The 26,524-nt window shown below is 38.5% G+C and overlaps 1 protein-coding gene across 1 annotated transcript; it reads left to right on the forward strand.

The window, feature by feature from the left end:
- The first annotated feature begins 1,341 nt into the window (after nt 1–1,341).
- basp1 (brain abundant, membrane attached signal protein 1) lies at nt 1,342–25,872 on the forward strand. The gene is made up of 2 exons (XM_079818934.1): nt 1,342–1,605; nt 23,607–25,872. Exon 2 carries the CDS (start codon nt 23,619–23,621, stop codon nt 24,219–24,221), a length of 603 nt encoding a protein of 200 aa, XP_079675060.1. The 5' UTR covers nt 1,342–1,605; nt 23,607–23,618; the 3' UTR covers nt 24,222–25,872.
- The last annotated feature ends 652 nt before the right edge of the window (nt 25,873–26,524 follow it).

Below are 26,524 nucleotides of genomic sequence, written 5' to 3' on the forward strand. Positions count from 1 at the left end.
TCTGCTCTTTGCCATGCCTACTTGTTTTTTGTTTGTTTTTTACAGTTTTTCTCAGTCGCTTTGGTACATTTCTCAGATCAGAATTGAAATTCTCAAAACTACCTGTTCAATCTTCACATCATTGTGTCACTTGTGCACATCAAAAAAGCAGTTTCTCATTTCTTTGAACAAGTTCCAAATGCTTTTGTACATCCATGCAAATGATTATGTACAATTTTCTGCTGTTTCCTACATTACCAGTTGCTTATGTCATGTTGATCAAAATGTATTATATTGGGTCTCTGTTGAATAGTCTCACCCCCCACAACATTTAGGCATTAGTTCATAGCATAAGTCTTTACATGCAAAATGGTTGAACAAGTTGTCATAATATAAGCATATTCCTATACATTTCCATTAGACGTTCACATTTCTAGTTTTTTTTCTTTGTGCTATGCTGTGCTGTCTTTTCGTTTCTGTATCTCAATGACATGGTCTGTCAACAAACTACAGTACAAACAGTAAAAGTGTAAATGTGAATCTTGTCCAGTCTCTTGCAATCAAACTGCCACATACACTAGGGGTGTAACCTACAATTTACAATAATTGTCATCAAAACGTTCGCCATAGAACATCCCTGAATGTGAAATTATTTAAAAAAAATTTGATTGAATTCATAAAGTTTTTCTATGTATATGCATTACCCCAATGGTAACAATCAAATTTTTAGATGGGTGTCTATGTAGTTTTTTATTGTTATTTGTTTGGTTAAATATTGTTATATTCTTTTTTTTTCATGTGAACATTTTAGATTGTTGAAATCTGCGATTTTTGAAACGCTTGTGAATAAAACAATATAAGATTTGTGCAGGTGTCAATTATTTTTCAAGTAACTGGTTATAAGTTTTTTTGTTGTCCCATGAATACATTAATACTATGTAATGTTGTACAGTTTATTAATCACAGGATCTGAGCAAAACAATCATTTTCTACTTATGCATGTTAGCTTTTCCATTTATATTTGTTTTATAGATACTATTTTTATTTATTATATAAAATAATATATTGTTAGTATTTTGTACATCTCTGTACTCACCTTACAAACATTTGATCTGCAGCATCAACTGATGTCGCAAGAGGGCGCGCCAAGACAAAAAAAAATTATTGAGCATTTACTCGTGATCGTTTTTGGGTTGTATCTCTAAATTAGCTGGTATAAATTGAGAAAGAAACGTTTTGAATTCATCACACATTGCCCACAAGCATTACAACTGCCATACAAAATAATCCACTGCTTTAAAAAGGCTATTTTACTAAACCATAAAACAGAAGACCAACTTGTGTTGTAGCCAATTCACTTCTGATTAAACAACTATTTTTGCGGGACTTGATCACGGTGCGGCGCACTTCCGTGTCTCGTTCTCAGTGGCTCGCAGCACGTCGCGCGCCCCCGCCCCCCCCCCCCCCCCCCAAACCGAATACGAGAGTGCGCGCGAGAAATGCAGCGCGAGACACACACCGAGCAGCCCCGATAAACCCCGCCGAATCCACGCGCACGGGAAAAAGACACTGGGAAAAAACAGCAGACGCTCAGGAAAGGAGTGACAAGAAAGTCCACCGCCGACGGTAAGATTATTTCACTCTTTTGGTAGATTAAATGAACACTCTGCCTCAGTTACATTAAGAATTTGTCTAGTTGAAGCGTCTCTGATAAATAAGAGCGGCTCCCATTTGGAGAGACGGAGCGCACGGCAGTGAACCAGGGAAATGTCTAAATCAAATGCAAATTTCAGCCGGTGAATGGAGGAATAATGTATTTGAGCTTATTTGATTTGTGAGATGCACATAAACATTTCAATAAATCAGCCTTGGAATTCACGAGACTGAACTGAGTGGAGAGGGGCGTGTTCTGGACAGACAAGCGCTGTCTCTGCGCGTGCATGCCGTCGCTCTTGCGCTGTTTAATACAAACACCGAAAGAAAATTGCTTTGAGATGACTTAAGGAATAATTAGGAAGAAGCGTAAAGGGTAAAGCGTGTTTTCTGATGCGCAAATTGATAAATAACGGTGTTTTCAGATAAGTCATCACTTTATATGGGATAATGGCTTTTATTATGATTACATTTAAAAATGCTGCGTTTTATTGTTTACACAGACGCGGATTTATGTTCACCGCCCTCTTTTGTCAGAGCTGGCACACATTTTGCAGCGCTTTCTAACTGGTGCACACGCGCGCGCGGCGCGCACACTCACTCACCCACCCACACACACACGCGCATGTATGCATACACAGATATTACGGAACTGAAGCTTATAAATAATATACAAACGACAAATCCTTATAATTAATTAATACTGTTTATACACATTTTTCTTCGCACTTTATGATGTTACACAATGACACATATACAAAGTCTTCACTCTGTCACTCACTAATGTAAAGAGAATATGATTCTTTTTTTCTTACAGCATCAACGCTCCTTTTATGATTATATTTATTTTTTACTTTATTTATCATTTCAAGCTACAACCGTAATTGCCTGATCCTTTGTCTCCGCAAAGCACATGCGCATTGCGCGTGGGGTGTGGATGGACAACTGATGCTTTTATCCTGTATCTCTCACATTGGCTTCTAATGTAGCCTACTGTATTATAATATACAACTGTATTTGTGACTTGAATACTATTTTCCCGCTGTGTTCATGAATATTTTGTTTGTGGAATAATCTTTTTTACGTTTCACGGCGATGCGGCAGACAATGAACCCAGTGACCGTGCGCTCGCGCTCGCCTCCCGTGAGGAAAAAAAAGAGCGCTCAGACCCCGCATATTGAAATAAGAGTTTAAAACGTCTCCGCCCAATAATCCCCTCTATGGTGGTTTTTTTCTCGGATAAGAGTTGAAATTATGAGAGTATGTGAGTGTGAGAGAAGGAGCAGAAGGTGTGATGAGCGCGAGGCTTCATAATCCTCACGTTCACACGAATGAGTCACACGTTTCAACCTGGAAACGTCAAAGCAAACTGGGAACTGAAATTTTTGAGGTATTCGTTTGCCAAAATGGTGTCATTTTAAATGTAGTCTACAAAACAGTTAGATGTTACCACAAGAAAATGTCCAGTGTAAAAACAAATAGTAAAAAAAAGGTATTAGGTATTGATTATTGATTTTCCGTAAACAGGATTGATGGCATAAAATGTTAATGGTTGGTACACTTTGGAAATTGCATCTCCTGCTCTCTCTCCCTCTGTGTGTGCGAGCCGCAGCGAGTGTGATAGAAATGAATGAATATCTACATCAGTTCAGGTCTTATTTATTTGTAGTTTGTATAATGCAGACGAGCCTGAAGGCAACTCCACCAAAAAACATTATAAACCCTGCATGAGTGAGTGCCAACAACATTTACAGATCTGCACCTTTGGTTCTGCATGTTCATGAGTTGAACTAGCAATAATCTTGGTAATTTATATTCTAGATTGTTAGATTCCCTGTACTAGGTCACCCACGGAAACAAGAAGAGCAGGTGATTCATGACAGTGTGAGAGACGCCCGGTTTTAAGCCCAGCTGGAGTTTAGTGTTGCAATAGCAGAAAAGAGGAGGACTCAGGAGGAAGCAGAGAGAGTGAGAAAGATCTGTATTGTCTGATGGGTAGTTCATGATTGCAGATGCGTGTAAGAGATTTACAGTCTGAATTGGTGCATACTTGTCTGGTTTCAGTCGGTGAGTTGGATTTTTTCAATTTTGGGCTTTTTATTTTGCATTTATTTCCCCCTCCATTCAATATGACAACAGCAATAATAATAAAACATATTATTATTATTTAATTATTATTATTATCATCATCATTTTTCAAAACAATATTTTTAATTGTATTATTATTTATTTTTAAAATAAAAATTGTATTTAATAATACTAATTTTATTTTACAGTAAAATTACAATACTAATATGTATGGCTGTAGAGCATTTATTTTGGTGGAAAACCACTGGAAGACCTTAAAAAAGAAGCTCTCTTTTGTTGACAGCAGATTTTATCATTACACATTTGGGAAGATGAAGTAGCGTGTTGAGTTTTCAAATGCACATTATAAGTGACCAAATCTCACAGCGCTTTCAGAGATGAAGTATGTGTGGAGCAGCATTTACTGCGAACCAAGCCGCTCTGGGACACTGAAAACACCAGATCATGTGCTGCCGTATCGGCTGTACGTAGCCGCAGTTATCGGCCAACTGAGGAGTATCACATTTTAGGTAGATTTTGGACCCTGACTGAAATGAATTATGTAAATGTAGTTGGAAACACAGCAGTTTTTTCCTCGGATTTACGAAATTCACTTAAACATACGGAAATCCATATTTCATACTAATACAGAAAACTATAAGAGGGAATGGAATGATGACAAACCAGGCTAGATTTGAACCTGGATCCCTGTGAGCGAATGGCTCACAATACCCTAGCAACCAGGCAAAACTCCCTAGCAACCATGTGATCAAGTGCGCCACTTAAAAAAGATGGAGGACCATCTCTGTCGATGTCTTCCTTTTGTATAATTTTGTTCGTAAAATTTTGAAAAAATAAGAGATAAATCACTAAGCGCAAACAGCCCGACTTGTTGGCAGAGGCTATTTACATGAATGTGGCGTTCACACCGGACGCGATTCGCGCGAAGGTGGACGCGTGTACATTTTGAGTTTACTCGCGCGAACCGCGCGTGAAATTCGCGTGAATCGCGCGTGACATTCACTGCACAACAGACGCGAATTCGCGTCATGGGCGGGGCTTCCGCCAGCAGCTCGTCTCGTTGAGAAATGGCTGACATGGGCTGTGTTTACATGTCTTTTTTTTGTTAAAATCTACTGTTAATGTGTGACAAAACGTAGTTTTAAGACTTTTTCAGTCGATAATGTAGTTGTTTAAAGCTCAAATCTGTGGTTTATTTATATAAAGAGTGCCTATTTGAACATTTTATCCGCCGTTGTCGGAGTTGTGAGCTCCAGCAGACAGCGCGCTCAGCGCACGTCAAAGCCGGCGAGGGCAACCTTTCCTCGGCCAGTCCTTCTGCCGTCTGCCGCTGGCTCTGATGTCTCTGTGGTGTGTCTCGAGCTATAATTCGTCTTGTAACGGCCGATCTTTGGTCTCATGGATCTATAATTTGTTCCCTGGCAAATCGTTTAGGCTGAGGGCAAAGATAAGTTTCATAGTTTTAGGCTATAACTGTACGTTGCAGTTGTAACGTTAGCCTACTAGCACTGACTTTGAATGTTTGACTGCATTGTTTGCTTTATTTCATGTATAGCTTGTTATACATTACTTATACTTTTGTATTATTGATCATACATAAACTTGCATTTAACAAAAAGAGACTGGGTTGTGTTTCATGTCATTTAATGTTATCACAGTGATAATCATATTGTCTGAACCAGATATTAATATACAGATTTTCTCCTCATTGTTGTCACTACTAGAGCAAGCTCCTGATTGGTTAACGCGGCGCGAAATATCCGCCAAAGTTCAGATTTTTCAACTTGAGCGATTTGCGCGAATCGCGCGTTCAAAACGCTCAATTCGCGTCCTTCGCGCTGCCTCAATCGCGCGAATCTCGCCGCCTCAATCGCGCCGCAGAATGCCATTTCGCGTCTCTGCATTGACTTAACATGTAAATCACTCGCGCGAATCGCGTCCGGTGTGAACGCACCATAAGGCCGTGTGTCCACCAAAGCATTTTTTCACGCGGCTGGCTGACATATTCAATTGTTTTCAATGGGAGCGCCGCGTTTTTAGAACGCCATGAGCGTAACGAGGCGCTGAGTGAGCATTTCATGCTCAAGCGCTGAACGATCAACGTTTTATAACGGTCGCAGAGAGTTGAAGAATGTTCAACTTTGAGCAAAACGCAGCGCTCATCACTAGCTATGTTTCCATCTATTTTTATGCGCATTTTGGGATATCGTATCAAAAAATGCTGAATGGAAACGCCAAGATGCGCATAAATTCTAAAAATGCGCATTAAAAACGTATGCGCTCGTTTGAGTCGGATACATTTTCTATCCGATACGAAAACATGCGCATAAACTACGATGGAAACGCATTTACCGAATAAATTCCTTGATGCGCATAAAGAAAATCATGTGACTTTCGCGATGTAACAGCATAACTGTACTAACCAGCGGAAAAATCTTGTTTGCACCGCATCGGAAATGCTGTTTTGGTCTTTCAGAAGTCTGTTGTCAAAGATACTCGGTATATTTCCCTCCTAGAATTGTCTTACACGACTGTGTTCCCAAACAGCACATCTGCCTCTGAAAGCATGACAACACGTTAATTGAGACGCACAAGTTTCTCTGAGACGCAAATCATTTTTTATATACGAAAATGAAAAATTCTCCTATGTTTAGTAGTGATTTTTTAGCGGTAGTTTATCAGGAAGTGACTATTATGTTCTCTTCGACTCACTGGATGAAAAAGGTTCTTTATTCGCAAATGTTTTATGCGATATTGCATTTTTGCGCATAAATTACATTTGCAACTTTGATGGAAACATAGCTAATGTCACTTTTCACCCAGCCGTCCAATCACAGTGGAGGAGGGGCGGGACAAATACAACACAACCAACTGCTACATTCTCCTTGTACATTGTCAACAGATGAAAACAAGCAGCATAATAACGGAACAAAATAATTTAAAACAAGAGCCAGAGGAAATACTTTACATTGTAACTGCATTTTTATATAGAATCAATACAGAAACAAACTATCTGTGAAATGAGATACTAGTAACACTTCCGTGGATATTCCGTATCATAACAAGCAAAGAGTCTCAACTGAAAAAAAAATGCTCTCAAGCGCCCACAGCGAGGCGTTTTCAGCAGAGCGCCTTTGGTGGACACACGGCCTAACTCCGCCCACTGACATCTGGTTGACCAGACAAAATTACGGAAGATTCTGGATTGTCGACATTAGAAATAGTGTAGGGGTAAGGCGCATGGCAGAAAGCGTTGACGGAAATCGACCCGAAATTTAAATCCGCCTTTTGCCAAACTTGTTCTACACCCCTTTCCCATCACAAATCAAATCGGAAATGCATTTATTTTCGATAAAATTAAAGAAAATATTCGAAAAGTGGACATAAAGTGTCTAATGTTTGTTTAATAAAAAAAAGTGTTTATCGGTTAGGGGTAGGTGTAGGGAGGGCTTTATTGTCCCAATAAGGTGGCATCCATTTAAGAAATTTAATAAACATAATTTACACTGTTATTATTGCATACCGTTTAATATACAACAACACTGAGGTGCAAATATTATCTGCCACTATTTATAAGTATAAACAGCATCTAACTACTATTTAAACTTATAGCAAATAAATGTTATTTTAACATAGTGTACATAAAATCTATTGCTATTTAAACTTAATATGCTATTTTCACTTAGAGCAAATTGCCGCTGTCTAAAAAAATAGCCATGAAAGAAGCATAGAAGCTCACTTTTTCTGGATTCTTATACTGAATTCAGTGCACCAGGTGTTTTCAGATGTATTATTTAGGTGATTATGATCACAGTTTTTAGTGTTTGTCAGAAGAAGAGCGGGATAGACATGAAAGCAAGAGAGAGACAGGAAGGAGGCAGTGAGACAGGATGGCACTGACAGAGACAGAGGCAACTCAGCCAAGCAGAGCTTTTGAGTGTGTGTGCGTTTGTTTGAGGAAGATCATTGAAAGGGACAGATAACTCAAGCACATCTGAGACGGTCCCAAATTAGAGATGCATTCAAAATCAGTTATTTTTGGACTCGTCACTTAAAAAAAAGCCATTTCAAAGTCTACGTACCCATTCTGTCACACCGTTGTTAACTACTTCTGATTAGTGGAGCATTCTTTTATTTTTTGATGTTTTCCTCAGGCAGCCTTAGTTGTGTCGGCAAAACTTGATAAGTTTTAGTGTCAGTCACCAGTCAGGTTCGGTCCCATCATCCTTTGCGGTCTGTGTGCACTGTGTGGAAAGTGATTGGTGGCTTTATGTGCTCTGTGAGAGGAGCTGCAGAACTGAGCCGCTGAGCCTGCTATTGTTTCACATTCACATTTAAACAAAGCCATATTTGAAGCTTTCTGAATATTTATTTTGCTTTTAAAATGATTTATTAGTTGGAGTTGGAGTGCTTTTGCAGGTTGTTTTCGGTTTTTCCACATTCTTCTTACGATATACAGCAGCTAGCTGTGAATTCTAAAGAATTAAAGGGATAGTTGACTAAAAAAATGAAAAATACATGTAAAAATGTTTTTGTAGAACACAATAGAAGATTTTGAAATTCAATAGGGTCCATTAGAGCTGCACGATTCTGGAAAAAGTGTTTAGTAACTAAACAAAATAACTTAATTTACTAGAGGTTCTGCCAAAATGTTGCTGCAGTCTATTTAAAAATATTTAATAATTTTAATAAATTTTTTTTTTTTTTAAATCAGTGACTCAATGATTCAACGACTCACTCATAAATACTCCATTCATTACTGGATGAATCAGTGTTTAACAAATCTCTTGAATGAATGATTCATTGACAATACAGTCACTTGTTGCCACCTACTGGTGTAACAATGTAATGATACAATCGCTATCCGAAGCGCAAAGTTACTTTCAAAAGGTGATCTACTCTATTTTGATCGCTACAGTAGACATCAGTGAGTTCGTTTACATGCACCCTCAAAATGCCATTATAATGGGATTTTGGCAATATTGCGATTAAACTTTACTTTATGTAAACGCAATACTTCGATCAAACTTATGTGATTAAGCTCATAATCGTAGTAACCATATTTGCATTAAACTATGGCGTACTCCGATTTTAATCGCAAAAAAACAGGCATGTAAACGACCTAATCGCATTATTACTGCTCTGACTAAAGTGCGCATGTGCTCGGACATACACGGATGCCGTGTGTTGTTCACACAATTTCATGAATGAACTCAGTGACATTATTCTGAAGTTCTCTCTTCTCCAAATTCTAAAGAACGCAATGGCAGTGTAGACAACCCCTGGCATTGCGGTGTTCATCACGGCACCAAATAATAACCAGTACGTCCATAAAAATGTATTTTGAAGAGTAGATTAAATCAATGGCCGGTAACATGCATACTTTATGCCTACCTGAGTGCGCTATAACTAACCTGACAAGCCAGACCCACATCAAGATGTTGGGTCTGGGAACTCACCATTGGCATGGCTCAATCCGATGGGCAGGATAAATGGTTATTTTTCAAATTCCCTCTGCACGCAACAACCAACCAGAGCAACGAAGAAGGTGAAGTGGCGCTAGTTGATAGATTAAACTTTCGCCGTATCCGGTCGGCAAAACTCAGAACACATCTTCCTTTCTTAAGAATGACTTCAGTGCCGTTCTTTGTTCTTTCCTCAAAGAAAAGCTTAACTCCAAGTCTTCCAGAGTCGCGGCCAAAGCCGATTCGAAAGACCGCTGTTCGCCAGCTTCTTTGTTTACGAGTAGCATGCGGAACCGCCGCATCTCTGCCGTCATTATGTTAAGCCCGCCCACCGACTCTATACACGATATGATTGGACCTGACCAGAGTTTGGTTTTTCCAGCTCGCAAGCCAACGGAGAGTTGCTAGACGACCCTGGCTGCAAATTAGATTTGCTGCCGCTAGGGTGCATCTAGATTTCTAGGCTACGCTATATAACCATACTTATTAGCGAATAATCCGAGTTCTGCTCGTCATCTTACTGCGATTAAGACCATAAGCACTCTGAGGGCGCGTCTCAATCAGCTCCCTAGTTTCCTAGGTCGTGAATCAGTATACCGTGTACATGAATGTGGCGACTCCCTGATCAGTGCCCTGACTACTGAACTAGGGAGCTGATTGAGACGCAGCCTGAGTCTGAAATTTTCGTATGCGTTTTTGGTATTCGTCATGCTAAAAATTGAATTGTCAAAACACCTCAAAATGCTTGCTACGGATGGGAAAAACGCATAAAATTGAACCAGATCCGATTTTTTAAATGACGGACGAAAGTTTCGGAGGCAGTGTGTAAACGTGATTGACACAACGTGAGGTTGTATTTATTTTTTAACGTGCGAAAATTTTGGACGAGAATTCCAGGACCTTACTCTGATTATTAGAAATAATCACATTATTGGTCCACATGTAAACGTAGTCGGTGTTCTGAAGTGTAAACTTTTATCCCAGTATTTATGTAATAATTCTGTAATATTTGTAACTGAAATAGCCATACTGTGGTGTTGAAAAGACTGTGAAGCTGTTTCGTACCAATACATGACAACTGCTCTCTCTGGTTCAGCGGCAGCGAGAACACAGACTTAAATGTTCCGGTGTGATTTTGTCAAAGTTTAATAGACACAGGAGAATCGTTGTCATTTAGGAATAAGATCACATCGGTGTTTGAATGGAGATTGCGACCTTTTAACGATTAATCATGCAGCTCTAGGGTCCACTACTGCTTTGAGAGAACTACAGTTTTATTTATATGATATGAGATATGTGATAATGGAAGCTTATTTCCGCCACCGAATAAAACAATTTAAAAGATAATTGTAAAAGTTTCCATCTCGCAATTCTGACTTCCTTTCTCAGAATTGTGAGATATAAACTCGCAATTGAAAGTTATAAAGTCCAATTCTTAGGAAAAATAAAACTGATTTAATGATTAATCATGCAGCTCTAGGTCCAGTATTGTTTTGGACCCCATTGTCTTTCATTGTATGGAAAAATGTTTTGAAACATCCAATATGTTCTATATCCTATATATATATCTTCTTTGTGTTCCATAGAAAAGAACACGAGAGTAAATCATGACAATTTATTTTTTTTAAACTATCCCTTTAACACTTATCAAACTACAAGATGCAGGATAACTTTGTGCGTTTAATTATTTATTTATATGATCATGTGTTAATTATCAACTGTTACCTAGCAGCTCAGATTCCTTTATTCTGTTGATGTGTGTGTCATCATGGAATCTCTCTCTGGGTTGCCATGGCAATGACCTGAAGGAGCTGTAAGAATGAGCCAGAATGGCAGCTCTCCTATGGTTCCTACGGCAACAGCCAATCAAAGGCCAGACCCCCACTGACCCCACCTGTCTGTTACAGTCCCTTGGAGAAAGATACACACAAAACACAGTATTAGCGCTGTATGAGAGCATTAGACAGTGACAAAAATGTACAGAGTGACAAGTTTTATATCAAATTCACATAAATCGTCCCAGAACAATAAATGTATCATTATATATTCACTGTATAGAACGTTGTGTAAGGACAGACAGGAGTGAAGGCGTATTTAAAAAACACTTTCTGTTGTGTTCAGGACATTGACTGTATAATCAAGGCCTAATGAACAATGCAGTCGCCTCTTATTTGGACAGCAAGTTTCCCACAAGAACAAAAACATTAAACACTGTAGATTTGTGTGTTCATTTCTTTTTTTTCTGGTGATATGTGGATTATGTTTAGACTAAGCATAAATCTCAGATAACATAACACACCTTTTGTAACTGTATGAATCTTTAAAGAGTCAGATATGAAAATGTTAAAACACCTGATAAAAATGATGTGGGCTTTTCTTCAACTATCAATGTCCCAGACTTTTGCCTATATCATACTTTTTTTTTGTGGTACTTTTCAATTTCTTCAATATATAGATTTTATCTTTAACCCTTATCCCAGACCCCGTTCAATCATAAAATATTATTATAATTTTTTTTTTACTATGATCATCTAAACAAAGACAGAAATATATTGTGTAAAAATTATGTCGAGTATCCCTTAGCTTGGTATCATTTCCATCACAACCAACAATTTTGTCACATGCAGAGTTATATATATGTGACCCTGGAGCACAAAACCAGTCATAAGTCGCACGGGTATATTTGTGGCAATAGCCAACAATACATTGTGTCAAAATGATCCATTTTGCTGTTGTGCCAAAAATCATTAGGATAATAAGTAAAGATTATGTTTCATGAAGATATTGTAACAAGCACCGTTCTTCGGATGAGACGTTAAACCAAGGTCCTGACTCTCTGTGGTCATTAAAAATCCCAGGATGCCCATCGAAAATCCCAGAATGCCTGGCCAAATTTGCCCATTGATTGGCCCGTCCATCATGGCCTCCGTCCTAATCATCCCCATATATATATATACGATTGGTATCATCACTCTGTCTCCTCTCCACCAATCAGCTGGAGTGTGGTGGGCGTACTGGCGCAATATGGCTGCCGTGGTGGTGGTTGAGGAGATTCCCCCCTTCTATGTAAAGCACTTTGAGTGCCTAGAAAAGCACTATATAAATGTAACAAATTACAAATTATTATTTTTTTTGTAAATTTCCTACCGTAAATGTATCAAAAATGTATTATTAGTACTAATATGCATTGCTAAGGACTTAATTTAGACAACTTTAAAGGCGAATTTCTCAATATTTAGAATTTTTTTGGCCAAATATTGTCCTGACTCCTGTCCTAACAATTTATTCAGCTTTCAGATGATGTATAAATATCTCTCTCTCTCTCTCTCTCTCTCTCTCTCTCTCTCTCTCTCTATCTCTATCTCTATCTCTATCTCTATCTCTATCTCTATCTCTATCTCTATCTCTATCTCTATCTCTATCTCTATCTCTATCTCTATCTCTATCTCTATCTCTCTCTCTCTCTATATATATATATATATATATATATATATATATATATATATATATATATATATATATATATATATATATATATATATTGGGTAAATGACAAATAAGGTTTTTAAGATAAAAAAATAATACGTTTTAAAATGCATTTTTATGTCCAAAAAACTTATGACTCATATTGGTTTTACAGCTTTTAAGACAGCATTAATTCGTTATTAAACAAGATTTCTGATTTTACCACCCAGAAAATTTCAGGTGGTGCGACCATATCTTCATTTAAAATAATATATACATATGAATCATTGTAAAATGCATATCACATGGTAAATTCCCTTTTCTATGTATTGCCCTTTTAGTCCAATTCATATAAACTGACACACATATATATATATATATATATATATATATATATATATATATATATATATATATATATATATATATATATATATATATATGATATGTGAATATGGAAGCTTGTTTCTGCCACAGATTAAAAAACTTTTTCTCTCACAATTGCGAGTTTATGTCTCGCAATTCTGACTTCTGTTATCAAAACAATACAAAATTTGAGATATGTTGGAAATTAAGTTTGTATGTTCAAAAAAAAAACAAAAAAACATAAGTCTCTTGTAATTCATGTTTACTGACATTGCAAGTTGACAAATTAAAAGTGACCATAGTTGAAGAAACAGCCATGAGCGTGCACTACATTTACACAAGTGTGCGTTCAGGTGAGGGAGCTCACATTTCATTTTATCAAGCATCTGTCAGTAACACGATTTATGGATGTTTGTACTTGAAGGACATGACACGATCAAATCTCACTCACTATCACGAAACACACATAGCAAGGCTACAACTCAGGGTGAGGTTCAGGGATTGTGTGTGTGTGTGTGTGTGTTACTATCTCAGACTGGCTCAATGTGAGTGTGTTGTAAGGAACTATGACAGTCTTAAATAAACACACACACTCAAAGTCACAGTGCATTTTACCATCAGTGAGCCGCTAAACAGTCATCAGAATAATGTGGAGTCTGTGCACTACCGAAGAAAGAATCTCAAGGTCTTCGCGTGTGCGAGCGTGTTTTGGTCTGCCAGTGGTGTTTATGTTCCCTCGCCATTGTTTTCATTAGAGCAATTTCCATCCTGAGAGATGGCTCTGTGCGTGAAGGATGAAGAATTTTACCAGGTCAAAGTTTTCACAGTTCTCAAGACACTGTCCAAATGAGTTAGTAAACCACCTCAGCGCTTCCAAATGTGCTTTTAGAAGCACAATCAAGGATTTTACATCTTGACAGCTGACATATGTCTTTCTTGCTTGCTTTCTCTCTCTTTCCATTTGAACACTATTTATCTTCGTACTGGTTGTGGGGCTGTGTTTTATTGCAGTAGTGTTCATTTAAAACCTTCCCTCGCACTATTGTTTGTGTTTCTGAAGTAGTAGACGTTTTAGTCAAAGTTATAGGGATCGAGACACACACACATAGGGTTTTCTTGTTTTATGGGGACTTTCCATAGACATAATGATTTTTATACTGTACAAACTGTATCTTCTATCCCCCTATAACCCTATCCATCACAGAAAACTTTCTGCATTTATACACTTTCAAAAAAGATCCCTTAGTATGATTTATTTTGACCAAAAAATGCCCCCACAAGAACAATTGCCATCCTTGCGGGGACATTTTGTCACCAGGACACACAAATGGTCGTAATATTTACTTTGCAACAAAAAAAATATATGTATAGTCAAGGCACATTCTTGTCATACTAGGTTTATCTCCTACTTTAGACTCAATAAACGGGAAATTTGCCAATTACTCCAGTTACTGGGGGTTTGAACAGATGTATTTCTGTTGTTGCTTGTAAAGTGCTATATAAATTAAACTTGACTCAATGGCATCGTCAGTAGCTGGTTTCTTAGGATTTTAAAATGGCAGCACATTTACTCCAGATACTCATTTTAGTCTTCAGTCTGCTGAATAAAGCAAAAAGCCATGAACTATTGTGCATTACAGTGCTTTACCACCGTTAAGAAGGGGTATTGTTAAGTACAATGAGTGGCTTATAAATATTACAATATATTAGTGTTCAATAGGCCTATTTAAATTTATTAATAATAATAATAACCTTAGTTATTAAATAGTTTCTGCTGAATTTTCAGCATCATTACTCCAGTCTTCTCAAGATCCTTTAGAGATCATTCTAATATGCTGATTTGCTGCAAACATTTCAAGTTATTATCAATGTTGGAAGCAGTTCTTTTTTTTTTTTTTTTTTTTTTCAAGATTCTTTGATTAATAATTTTTGTAACAATGTAAATGTCGTTACTGTCACTTTTGATCAATGTAATGTATCCTTACTGGGAAAAGAAGTATACATTTTTTTCAAATAAATCTTACTAACTTACTAACTTTTGAACTGTTGTGTACTAGGAGAATGTGTAAATCAGATTTTTACACGGCTTCGAACTTTCCAGGATCATTATAGACAGCTCAGTGCTGTTGACTGGCACAATTAGCACGAATTGGCACAATTTTATGTACATTTTCTTCTGATAATGGCAGCAGTGATCCATCAAATAATGGAGAGCACTTTTTTGTTATATTTTTGGCCTTTATTGGATAGGACAATGTAGAAATCAGATAGGAAAGCACGGGGTGGAGGAAAGAGATCGGCAAAGGACCTGGAGCCAGGAATTGCCCATGAGACTATCGGCTCTGACAAGAGAAGAGCACTTTAAAAGACACTCTCCAGACAGTGGTATGGTCAGACACATTTTCTTTCATTTGAAAGAGCCAATTAAGGTGTTTGGATAAAGTATGACAGATTATAGTAGTCTGCCTTATCCTCCACAACCTAGCATTTAGAAGTGGCCTGTAAGATGGGGAATTACAGCCTGCAAATTGTGTTCATCACCAATTTTGTGGGTGTATTCATGCTGTTGCCTAATTTGCAGAATTCCTTTACTGATTTGTTCACTGAATGAACTCGAATTAGCTGTGATCAAATTTAGCAGCAGCAATTCATGTTTTGTGAGTTTCTCTCTTTGATTTTAGTTCCATTGTTAGTGTCAATTAACCTCGTGTTCTCAGAAGGGTAGTAAGAGTCTAAACCACGTTTCACTGAACAGGAAGAATCAGGAAGGAAGTAGTGATCACTTGGAACACACAGTTCTGGCCTTAAAACACGTAGGCTACTATCTGGTTTGCTATCTGAAATTAAACAGAACAATAGTTACCTGGAATGAAATATGTCGGACCAGTCATCCTGAAAGCACACCCAGCCTTTGGCGTTTGAATCATGATCGGTGTGAATAAGAATAATCAATAAAACAATCGCAATAATCATCATATGACTCATCATCGCATATTTACTTTTCATATCATCTCGACCAATCAAACAAAGAACAAGAGCTCCTAGTTTTGCTGTCTGTTCTGTGTTCTGGGGTTATTCATTAGCCTGAGCTCGTGTTTACGTAGAGGCCCAAGCCCTAGCCAACAATGTGCTAGTGTGTGTGGTTTGTTTGAGTACATCTCTAGGGTTATGAGTTTGTGTGTGTGTATGTGTGTATTTGAGCTTGGAGGACAGATCTAAGGTTATTAGTGTGCATGTCCTACACTTTGAGCTGTCACATTCTACTCGTCCTTTCTCTCCCTCTACTCAAGTCTAGACTTCACTAAAACAACTCAGGGATGTGGCTACACACTGCCCCCTGTTGACCTGGAGGTAAAACAACTGAATCTGTAATCAACATACAAACACACTCATACACATACGAGTGTGTTTGCAAGAGACAGAAGGATAAAAGTGGTTGAATGAGGATATGTATTAGTAACTTTTCTTCTGCTCTTTCACATTTATTTTATCCTACACATACACATATGCTTTAGAGTGCATTATATTTAGATTAGCATGAGAAGTTTGGTTGCATACGAACAGGTGTGCGGCCAGAACGCAAATCAGCAAAATTATTCAAATACTGATAGAGACGCATCTAATACCAATTTACTAGAAAAACGGTGAGTAACCATGTAATATCTTAATACGATAATATTCACGTTTAGTCGATATGTAATATAGTTTATTGTATTTGAATATGAAATGCTATGAATATGTGCTTGCTCCCAGAATGCATTTCTGCTGTTACAGCACAGTGATTGGGTCAGATTTTCTGCTCCAGTTCTCCACCCCCCCTCCACTACACACACCCCCTTCCCTGCCTCGAGCCCAATGTGTGTGTTGGAGTTTTTGAGTTACATAAGCAATTTGGGATTCAAAGTTAGTCGTTTACTTGGCAATACACACATACATACTACCGTTCAAAAGTTTGATATCAGTACAATTTTTTTGCAAGAAACTAATTATTTTATTCAGCAAGGATGCATTAAATTGATCAAAGCTGATTATAAAGATGTTTACATTGTTAGCAAATTTCTTTTTTAAATAAAAGCTGTTCTTTTCAACTTTCTATTCATCATGAATATAATGTGAAAATTTTGCTTTGCAATCGAAGGAATACATTACATTTGATTATATTAAATGATTATTCTATCAATATTTTTTGCATCATAGATACAGATATCTTGCTCAATGCTCTCCAAACAAAACTGAAAATTGCAAATTGATGTCTGTGCTATCCTACGTTGTGTGCAAATTGTTTAAAATATATCATATCAATTAATATAAACTATACAATATGCAATAAAACAACAAAAACATGAAAGCAAGGTTTCTGAAACCAATTAAAAAACGGAGTGGAGCATTTTCAATCATTTTAGAATAAATTTGTATTAAAATAAAAAACTAAAACACAAAGTAAGGTATTTCTCATTTTCTGTAATCATGTTACTGAGAAGTCACTGGGAAACATGAGCAGAACAAATTTGTGTGTAAATCGTTCGTAAAGCCGATCTGACGTAAATTTTCGGATTCACGAAAATGTTCGTATTTTCAAAATGTTAGTTGGTACGAAATAAATTTACACCGGCTCCCTACCACGTGTAATGGTGCGTGAAACATTTGAACGTTCTGTGTTCTAATTTAGGCAAACTGACGACATTGCATTTTGATGCACTATGTGCCACAATAATATATCAAGATTTGATTTGCCCTGTCTTTTTATTTATTTATTTATTTTTACTGTTCAACATTGGGTAATAGGCAGTGCTCGTCACTGTCACTTTTTACCCAGCCGTCCAATCACAGTGGAGAGGGGCGGGACAAAAACTACACCGACCAATCATCCCACATGTACACTGTCTGAACAACAATAATGGAGAAGTTAATACTGCTTTCACTGCATTTTTTCAGTAATATTCTTCAAAATGAGATACTAGTAACACATTACTACCTTGGATATTCTGTATCATATTCATAGCAATCAAGTATCTCAGATGGAAAAACGCTGCCCTTGCAAAGTGCTTTCAGCGCCACCAGCTGGCCATTTTCAGAAGAGCACCAGGCATTTTTAGCTGGCTAAAATGCTTTGATGGACACACGATAATTTAATATTTATCGCTAGGCATATGGCCAATTAGTCTTTTTAGCATTTATGCAAAATACTGGAGCCAAACCTGAGAAAGAAGTCCAGAAGACTCCACAGCGTTCCTGCACATGTCATTTGCAGTTGTAACTCATGAGCGGGGATTATGAAAATGATGAATGAGCGTGCACGCCTGTCCTATTTACGAATGTTTGGAATTCATTAATATACACACGTTTTACTACCGAATCCGTGGTATACGAAGCGTTTGGGAATCTGGAGGAGAGTTTTCGTAAATGTCCATTTTACGCGCAAATTACTCAGAATTTGCTCATATATTTACGAAAGTTTCATGAATGAGGCCCACTGTTAATATAAATAACTCGTTTTATATAGGCTATAGGAACTAATTAATTGTGAGCTCAAAAGTCTAATGTCACATTTCTTTGTGGCACACACACTGTTTGATTTCAATAATTAAATTAGTTTTATCAATTAGTTCTGTAGTAGTTGCAGCCCTAGTGACCAATAAGCTCTTGTTGTCACCTACACTCTCCACTGTTCATCTCTAGCCTGGGCCCTAGCCTCTACGATGGAGCTCTGTCGTGGGGCCTAGCCTCCACTGTAGAGCTCTGTCGTAGGGCCTAGCCTCAATGAGACACCTTCATGCATCTCAATGATACACATGCTTGCCTTCCCTTCAACTGAACTCTTTTGTATTGCTCTGTATTGGACCAGGAGCCAAAAGTGCTGTTCAGCTGCTCCTTTAATTTTGAAGTTTGCGACAGGGCTTTTGAACGTGTGATGTACACACGCTGACACTTTATGCACAGCCAGTTTACAAGCCACACCAGGATCGCATTTACTACCAATCAGCAGGTTTCACACAGTAAGTGAATTTCAAGCCCCCTGTACAGATGAGACAGCTCACAGACGCACACACACTGCAGCGTATTGTTTATCGCTGAAACAGCGTGCTGCTGTCTGCTTGACTCGGTGGAGACGGGACAGATCGTGTCTATTGTTCTGTTACACACTGAAAGGAAAGACTTTCCATGTTTGCATTGTCACATGTGTGTGTGCGGAACATTAAACTCATATGTTGGCTTCACATGATTACAGTTCTCCTTCTGTCTGGAGAATAACTGTATGTGTGTGTGCAAGTGTGTCATTACACAGATGGTTGTTGAGCTCAGGAACGCTAAAGCAGCCAACAGGGAGATTGGAGTGAGAGAGAGAGAGAGCGAGCGAGCGAGAATGTGTTTCACAGCTCCTTATTCGGAATGGGTCACGTGAGCACCCGGTTGCCTTGGTAACTGCGGTTCTGAATTGCAGGTAGTATGGCTCAGAGATGCTGTCCTCTAAAACCCCCTCCATCTATCCAGATAACTATCAGCGCTGGAGTCTGATTACTGATTAATGATCTAGTTTTGATGCTTGATATGATAGAATCTTGACAGACTGTCTCGGAGATGTGAGTTTAGCCTGCTGAGCTTTTATTAGCTCTCTGTATCAAGACTGAAGCGCATGTACTAAAATAAACCCAGAGCTGAACATACAAGGTGTATTCTATTTTTCTGCTTTCTCTCATTTCTCTTGTGCGACACCTTGCACAAGAGACCCGTTTGCAGATGGCTTTTTTTTGGTACCTATTAAAAGCATGAATTACATCTTTCTTCTCAGTATGTAATTCTGATTATGCCTGATTAAGACATGCTACACTTCAATTTCCACAAATAATCCCAGAGGATAATTGTATTGCTCAGTGGTTGCTCTTTCACGGCTTGGGAAGCAATAGTTACCTTTTTTTCCCTTCTAAAATAAAGATAGTATAGTATAACATAGTTATACTATGATATATTTATAATATTCTTTTTTTCACAGAATAAATTAGGCCTTTATATAAGAAGCTATATAGATACTTTCAAATTTTTACAATTGGGGATATGAGAATAATCATATTTGTGGTGTTCGTAGCATCTAAAAGATTGAAAACCTTTGGCATAGCATTATTTAGTTTAGTCTACAATATGTTACCATAAGACCATAAATGAAAACTGTTCTTATTAAAAGAAAATTCTTCAATAAGACTTCTTGCAGCCTTTGGTGCATATCAGTAGCGGCTCCTAGCCATACATTTAGGAAGGGCAGATTCTGGGTCTTAGCGTTAGTTTATGATAAACATTTTGTAAGCTTTATATTCTAATCGCATCTCTTAACACATCTCCCACACTTATGGCAGAAAGTTATTCAGCCTGAGGGTGTACTCTAATGAGGATTGACAGACTTTAGTACACACAACAAACGCATAGAATGCCATCTTAGAATTGCCTTAATGTAGTATTTATTGTCTTCGAATGTTGTTTTGGAATGTTGTGTAGGAATTGCAGTGAGGAAAACAAAGTCGTGTCTATTCTAAGAACAAACAAAGGCGACATAACTACTGTAGCTATATCAAGACTATTCACATGAACACTTTTAAACTAAAGGATTTATACTTTCATTAATTTGATTCGCTACTCCACATAGGAAGAACAGACATGCCAATTAGTTACTGACCCCATACAGACATACATAGCTGAAGATGACTGATCTTGTCTTGGTCTGGAGCGAAGTTTACGCAAGGTAACGTGAAAATAATGGCTCTCAATTAGAGCATGCTGCAGTTCCATTTTTCACCATGGATTTATATTGGAAATCGCTCTACGCTGTAGAGAGCTCGGGCACCCGCTGCCCAGTTTAGTATCATAATACATTCCAATACATACAATAGTTGTTGAAACTCTAGAGGAGACGTGAGAGTTTACTAGGGTCCATTTCTTGAAAAACATTGTATGCCACTTCTGTTTAAGACAAACAACAGAGGTAGCCTAAAGATTTCTGATTAGTCTGGGATTATCTGAAATTTAGGCCATGTTTATGCTGCGTTCACACCAAATGCGAATAGAGCGTCAAAATCGTGTCTACCGCGTCTAGTTGGACACTTAAACATTTTGAATCCATTCGCACGTCCACAGCGAATTGGACGCGCGTATAAATTGAGCGTTTGAAGCGAAATAGACGCGCGTTCAATGCGCTCCAGGAGAAATGTCATAAAACACCACTCTGCCTCTTTTCATTTTCATTAAAAATATATATTAAACATTAATGGCCACACAAATGTGGTCCAGGCAACTCCTACATTATCTTCACTGCATATATATTTAAATATCCTAAAAAAATAAAGTTAAGAAACTTCTCTTTGCCCTCAGTCAAAACGATTTGGCAGACAACAAATTATAGATTCATGACACCAAAGATCACCCGTTAAATCTACACAAGATGCACCACTACAGGACATCAGAGCCAGCGGCAGACGTCAGAACTAGCCGAGGAAAGGCTGCTCTTGCCGGTGTTAATGAGCGCTGAGCGCCCGGTGATCGCCTGGATCTCAAAACTCCAAAAACGCAAGATCATTTTTTGAAGGCGCTCTCTTTATAAATAAACCATAGATTTGAGCTTTGAATAACTACATTCTCACCTGAAAAAGTGTTTAAACTACATTTTGTTACACAATAGTAGTATTTTTAAATTATGCAGGTTTTCTCATCACATCACTATACCTCTTTACATGACAGCAGCAAGTAGGCTCCTGATTGGTTAACGCGGCGCAAATTGACACCAAAGTTTTCAACTCGGGCGTCAGACGCGAATTCGCTTCAAACGCGTGAATGCACAAAAAGCACCACTCGCGCGTATCGCGCAAGACGCTCAATTTGCGTCAAATTCGCGTAATTCGCGTGAACTGGACGCGCTAATGAGGCGGAATCGCGTCCATTGCACCGCGCAAAAGCGTCAAAGCGCCTTTCCATTGACTTAACATTGAAATCACTCTCTCCTGACACTCTATTTATGACGCGTTTTCGTCAATCCGATCACGAAAGTGGGCAACGCTAAATACAGGTGTAAACATGGTATAAAAACAATTGAGCTTGTCCACTTTCAGAGGTAGTCGAAAACACATTCAACCGGATTGCTTTTGTAGTGTAAACGCTCGTGTTCGAATGCGTACAAACATCAACAAAAGACCGCCTACTGACCTAATGCGTAACAATATGGGAAGCGTGCTAGCCAGACGGGATTTAAACTAGGCTGAAAACTGTATCACGATACAAGTGTTTCATATCGGTCGATAATTATAGATATTTTTAATGACCTATTTAAAATAAGGACCAGGAGAAAAATATTTTACATTTAAACATTTTTATTTTAAACTTCCTCTGATTATAATCCCCTCAGTTATAAAGGCAGAAATGTCAACACAACCATGGAAAACACTCAAATAATTAAAATGTAAACATAAGTCTAAAATCACAATGAACACTTAACAATCATCTCTTAACATTAAGGTGCAGTGCCTCCGTTATTTCTTTGTACCGTTTAGATGCTTTGTCATAAGGTCCTGATGCAGAACCTCTCCATGTCGTTTCAAAGAATAGCACAACGGCGAGCGCGTCGAGTATAAACAAGTCCCCGAACGGACGAGGCACGCGCGCAGTCAGCGGAGGCTCGCGCTGCAGAGCCAGACGAAAGTATAAACAAGGTTTAAGGTGGTAAAACAAGTTTGGTCTGACTACCGTCAGACTTATAAAATCCAAAAAACTGCCATACTGGCAAGCTGACTTGTTTTCCTGTTTTATCAACAGTTTCCTCGCTCGCTACGGCACTCATTTTCCATTTGTCACTCCACGCCGGTTCTGTTACTGAAGAATCCAACACGAGACAACGAAATGGCGCAACCATAAAAAGGATACTGTTACATGATTGGCTGTTAGCGTGTCACTTCCTATGTTGCTAGGTTACCAGAGAGTGAGTGCCTTTGTTCATGCAACCAAACTTGCTTCGCAACCTCTGGTTTCTTCCAACGAAGAATTATCGAACGTTTTATCGAACACATTTTTTTATTGATATGTATTACGTGTCTATCGTGATACATATCGTTATCATTTTATCGCCCAGCCCTAATTTAAACTTTGTTGACTGAAAACCTAAGTTTGGTTTGAAGACAAAAACCGCGTTCGCCGTGGTCTTCCTGCTATCAGAGCAGAAATGACAGCTGTATGTTTTTTCCGGCATCTCCTTTTGTGTTCATATGTGAATTGTGTGAGCATATTTCGTCCATTAGATCGAAAGATCTAAAAAAGCCCATACATTTCCCCACAGATAGACTCTCCCCTCAAATCAGGACAGAAGGGGTTGAAAGTGAACAAAGGAGACAGATTAAAACACCAGGTGTAAATGGGAATATGTCTCCCTCATCTACTTGTGATCCGGTCGACCGCGCTTACCAAATCTTAATACCAGGTTTAAAGTGTTGATGATTAAACTTGATGAAGATGAAAGCACTTGAATGGATCCTTCTGCAGTTTAAAGGCCTCATTTTAGATTGCACAATCACTGCTCATTGCAGCCAGTGTTGATTGTTCTGTTTCTCTCTTTCATAGGTCAGAGGTAAAATGGGAGGGAAGCTGAGCAAAAAGAAGAAGGGATACAATGTGAACGACGAGAAGGCAAAAGAGAAGGACGCAAAGACGGAGGGAGCGTCGGCGGAGGAGAGTGAAGCTCCTAAGGAGAACAAGGAGGATGCCCCTGCCGCCACTGAGACAACCAATGACACGGCAGCAGCCGCCAAAGAAGCCGCACCCGGTGCCGATAGCAATTCCACCGCACCCAAGGAGGAGGAGAAAAGCGCTGCGCCTGCAAAGAAGGAGGAGCCTGCGGCGAACGCTAATGCTAATGCTCCTAAAGCCTCTGACGGCAAGACCAGCGAGGCTGCTAAAGCAGAACCCGCCAAGAGTCCAGATGCCCCTCCTGCCAAAGCGGAAGAAAAATCCACCCCTTCTGCAGCTCCGGCGAGTGAGAAAGAGGCCGCAAAAGAGCCCGCCCCCGCCGCTAAAGATCCCGCCCCTCCTGTAGCCACAGCGACGGAGAACAAGCCCGACGCTGAGTCTAAAAAGACTGAGGCTCCGCCCGCAAAGGAATCCGCCCCCGCAGAGCCGGTCACCACGGAGACTAGCCCCGCCCCCAATAAGGAGCAAGCAGTCGCCGTGCAGAATTAACAGATGGAACAGTGAACGACAAGATTAATGACAAATGAAAAACGAAATCAAATCTAAATAATAAAACTAGCCCGCCCATTTTAAATTATATCAGTAATTATAAAACGAATAATGATAATAGTAACAATAACAGTAATGATTTTAACAGGCTGGACTTTGATCATTGTGTTGGTGATGGACACGATCATGATGAATAAGACTGGCAGATATGATGATATTATCTTTAATATCCAATTGAACTTTGATACAAACCACCAGCCCCCAACTTCCTCTCTCTTTCTCTTTCTTTCTACCTCCATTCAATGAGGGGGTGGAATAAAAACATGGAATCTATTCATTGCCACCCTCCAATTCTCACTTCCCTCCATTTGAGTGTGATGTGATGGCAGTGGGAGGAGTTATTATATGTGTGTGTGTGTGTGTGTGTGCGTGCGTGTGTATGAATGTGTGTGCGTGCGAGTGGTAGTAGTAGTAGTCCAGCCTCCCTGATGCATCCTTCATATTTCCTGTTTGCTGCTTTCTAGTAAGTGATTGGCATTGTGTCTTTGCTTATCTCCTGACTTTCCTACTTTCTTTGTTTCTCTCTCTCTCTCTTTTTCTCACATATCAGTGGATGCAAAATCAGTGTACAGCACAATGCGTCAAACACACACATACACACACGCACAGTATTGAATGTTAGCAGTATTAATGTTTTTTAAAGGAACGGTTCACCCAAAAATGCCAGTTCAGTCAGGCCTTTTTAAACATGTGTGACTTTTTGTCTCCCGCAGAATACGAATTTAGCTGAAAGAGCTGCTCTTTTCTATGCATAAAACGTGAATAGGGACTACATCTGTCAAGAAAGATTTTCAATGCAAGATTATGAGTAAAGAACGATTGAAACTTCAAAGTGCATGAGCCGTATGGACTACTTTTGTGATGCTTTTATGGTGCTATTTTGTCCTTTTTGGAGCTTGGCAGTCTTTGGTCCCAATCCACCTTTACTGTATAGAATGGTTCAAAATGGTTACTTTTGGATTTTCACAGAAGAGGAAAGTCATACAGGTTTGGAACAGCATGAGGATGAGTAAATGCTTTTTCATTTTAAGGTGAACTGTTCCTTTAATTGGATGTTTGAAGGTTCAATTAAAGTGTGTACATGTGTGTGAAAGGATCCAGGGTTTTATGTGAGTGTACGTATGGAGTTATGCATGGTATGAGCATGCATTTTCTGCATGTGTGTGTGTGTGTGTGTTAATGGAGTTCTGGTCTTTCTGTACTTTGAAAGCAGCAGTTGTCATGATGTTAGAGACAGAGAGAGAGAGCCAGACCTCCAAACTCACCAAACAGGACACACTTCACACACCGATCTCTCAATATACTGACAGAACAAAGTGAGCGTTGTGTGTTTCTGTATGTGTGAGGCTGTGTGTGTGTTTTGCATGTCAGTGGTTGGCCCTATTGTCGTGTATTTTTGGTTGCTGTGGAGATAATGTTGCTACAGGTGATATTTCATTTGACTTAACACACACTCTCTCTTTCTTTCTCTATCATTCCTTTTCTTTTCGAAATTCCCTGATTAAATACAAAAATAAAATAAAATGGAAGAACTGAGATATATGTACTTGTATACATGGAGCAACATTAATAAAATGAAAGAAACAGATTGAAAATCAGCTCAAACGTCTTGATTTTCTGTTTTCATGGATATATTCAGTTTTAATGTTTCCCCAACACACATTTTAATCTATTTTTTTAATGCTCAAGACAGTTTAAACAAATCAAAACTCATCATGAAAAAAATAAATAAAAAGTAATAGTGTTATTTGATCTGCAACAAATCTAAGCTGTCACTGCAATAGAGGCACAAAAGACACATCTGGAGTAGCATATACACCAAAAACCATGAGTTTAGAGAACATTTTGATTTTCATGTACAGCTGATCACTAACTGTGAAACTGTACAAGCTACCAATTTAAATTAAACCAAGAAACCAGATTTATTCTTGCTTCTTTATTGGGAAAGTTGTATTAAAGCCAAAATTATACCGGAGTGTCTATTTACACCAAATGCAAATAGTGTGCCTTGTTGGCAAGTGCTATTCGCACTATTTTTCATTGGCATAGTTAGTAAAGCATAAGGCTTAAAGATCTAGGTTTTGACGCGATCGTCCCGGGTTTGAATCCGCCTTTTGCAGAGCTCACTCTTCTCTCTTTTCCTATCACATATCACATCAGAAAGGCATTTAATTTCAATAAAAATTAAGAAAATGTTCTAAAAATGGAAATAAAGTGCCTCACGAAATCTTTAATAATAATAA

This window comes from Gobio gobio, assembly GCF_949357685.1.
Source record: "Gobio gobio genome assembly, chromosome: 6".
In the NCBI taxonomy this organism is placed as follows: Eukaryota; Metazoa; Chordata; class Actinopteri; order Cypriniformes; family Gobionidae; genus Gobio; species Gobio gobio.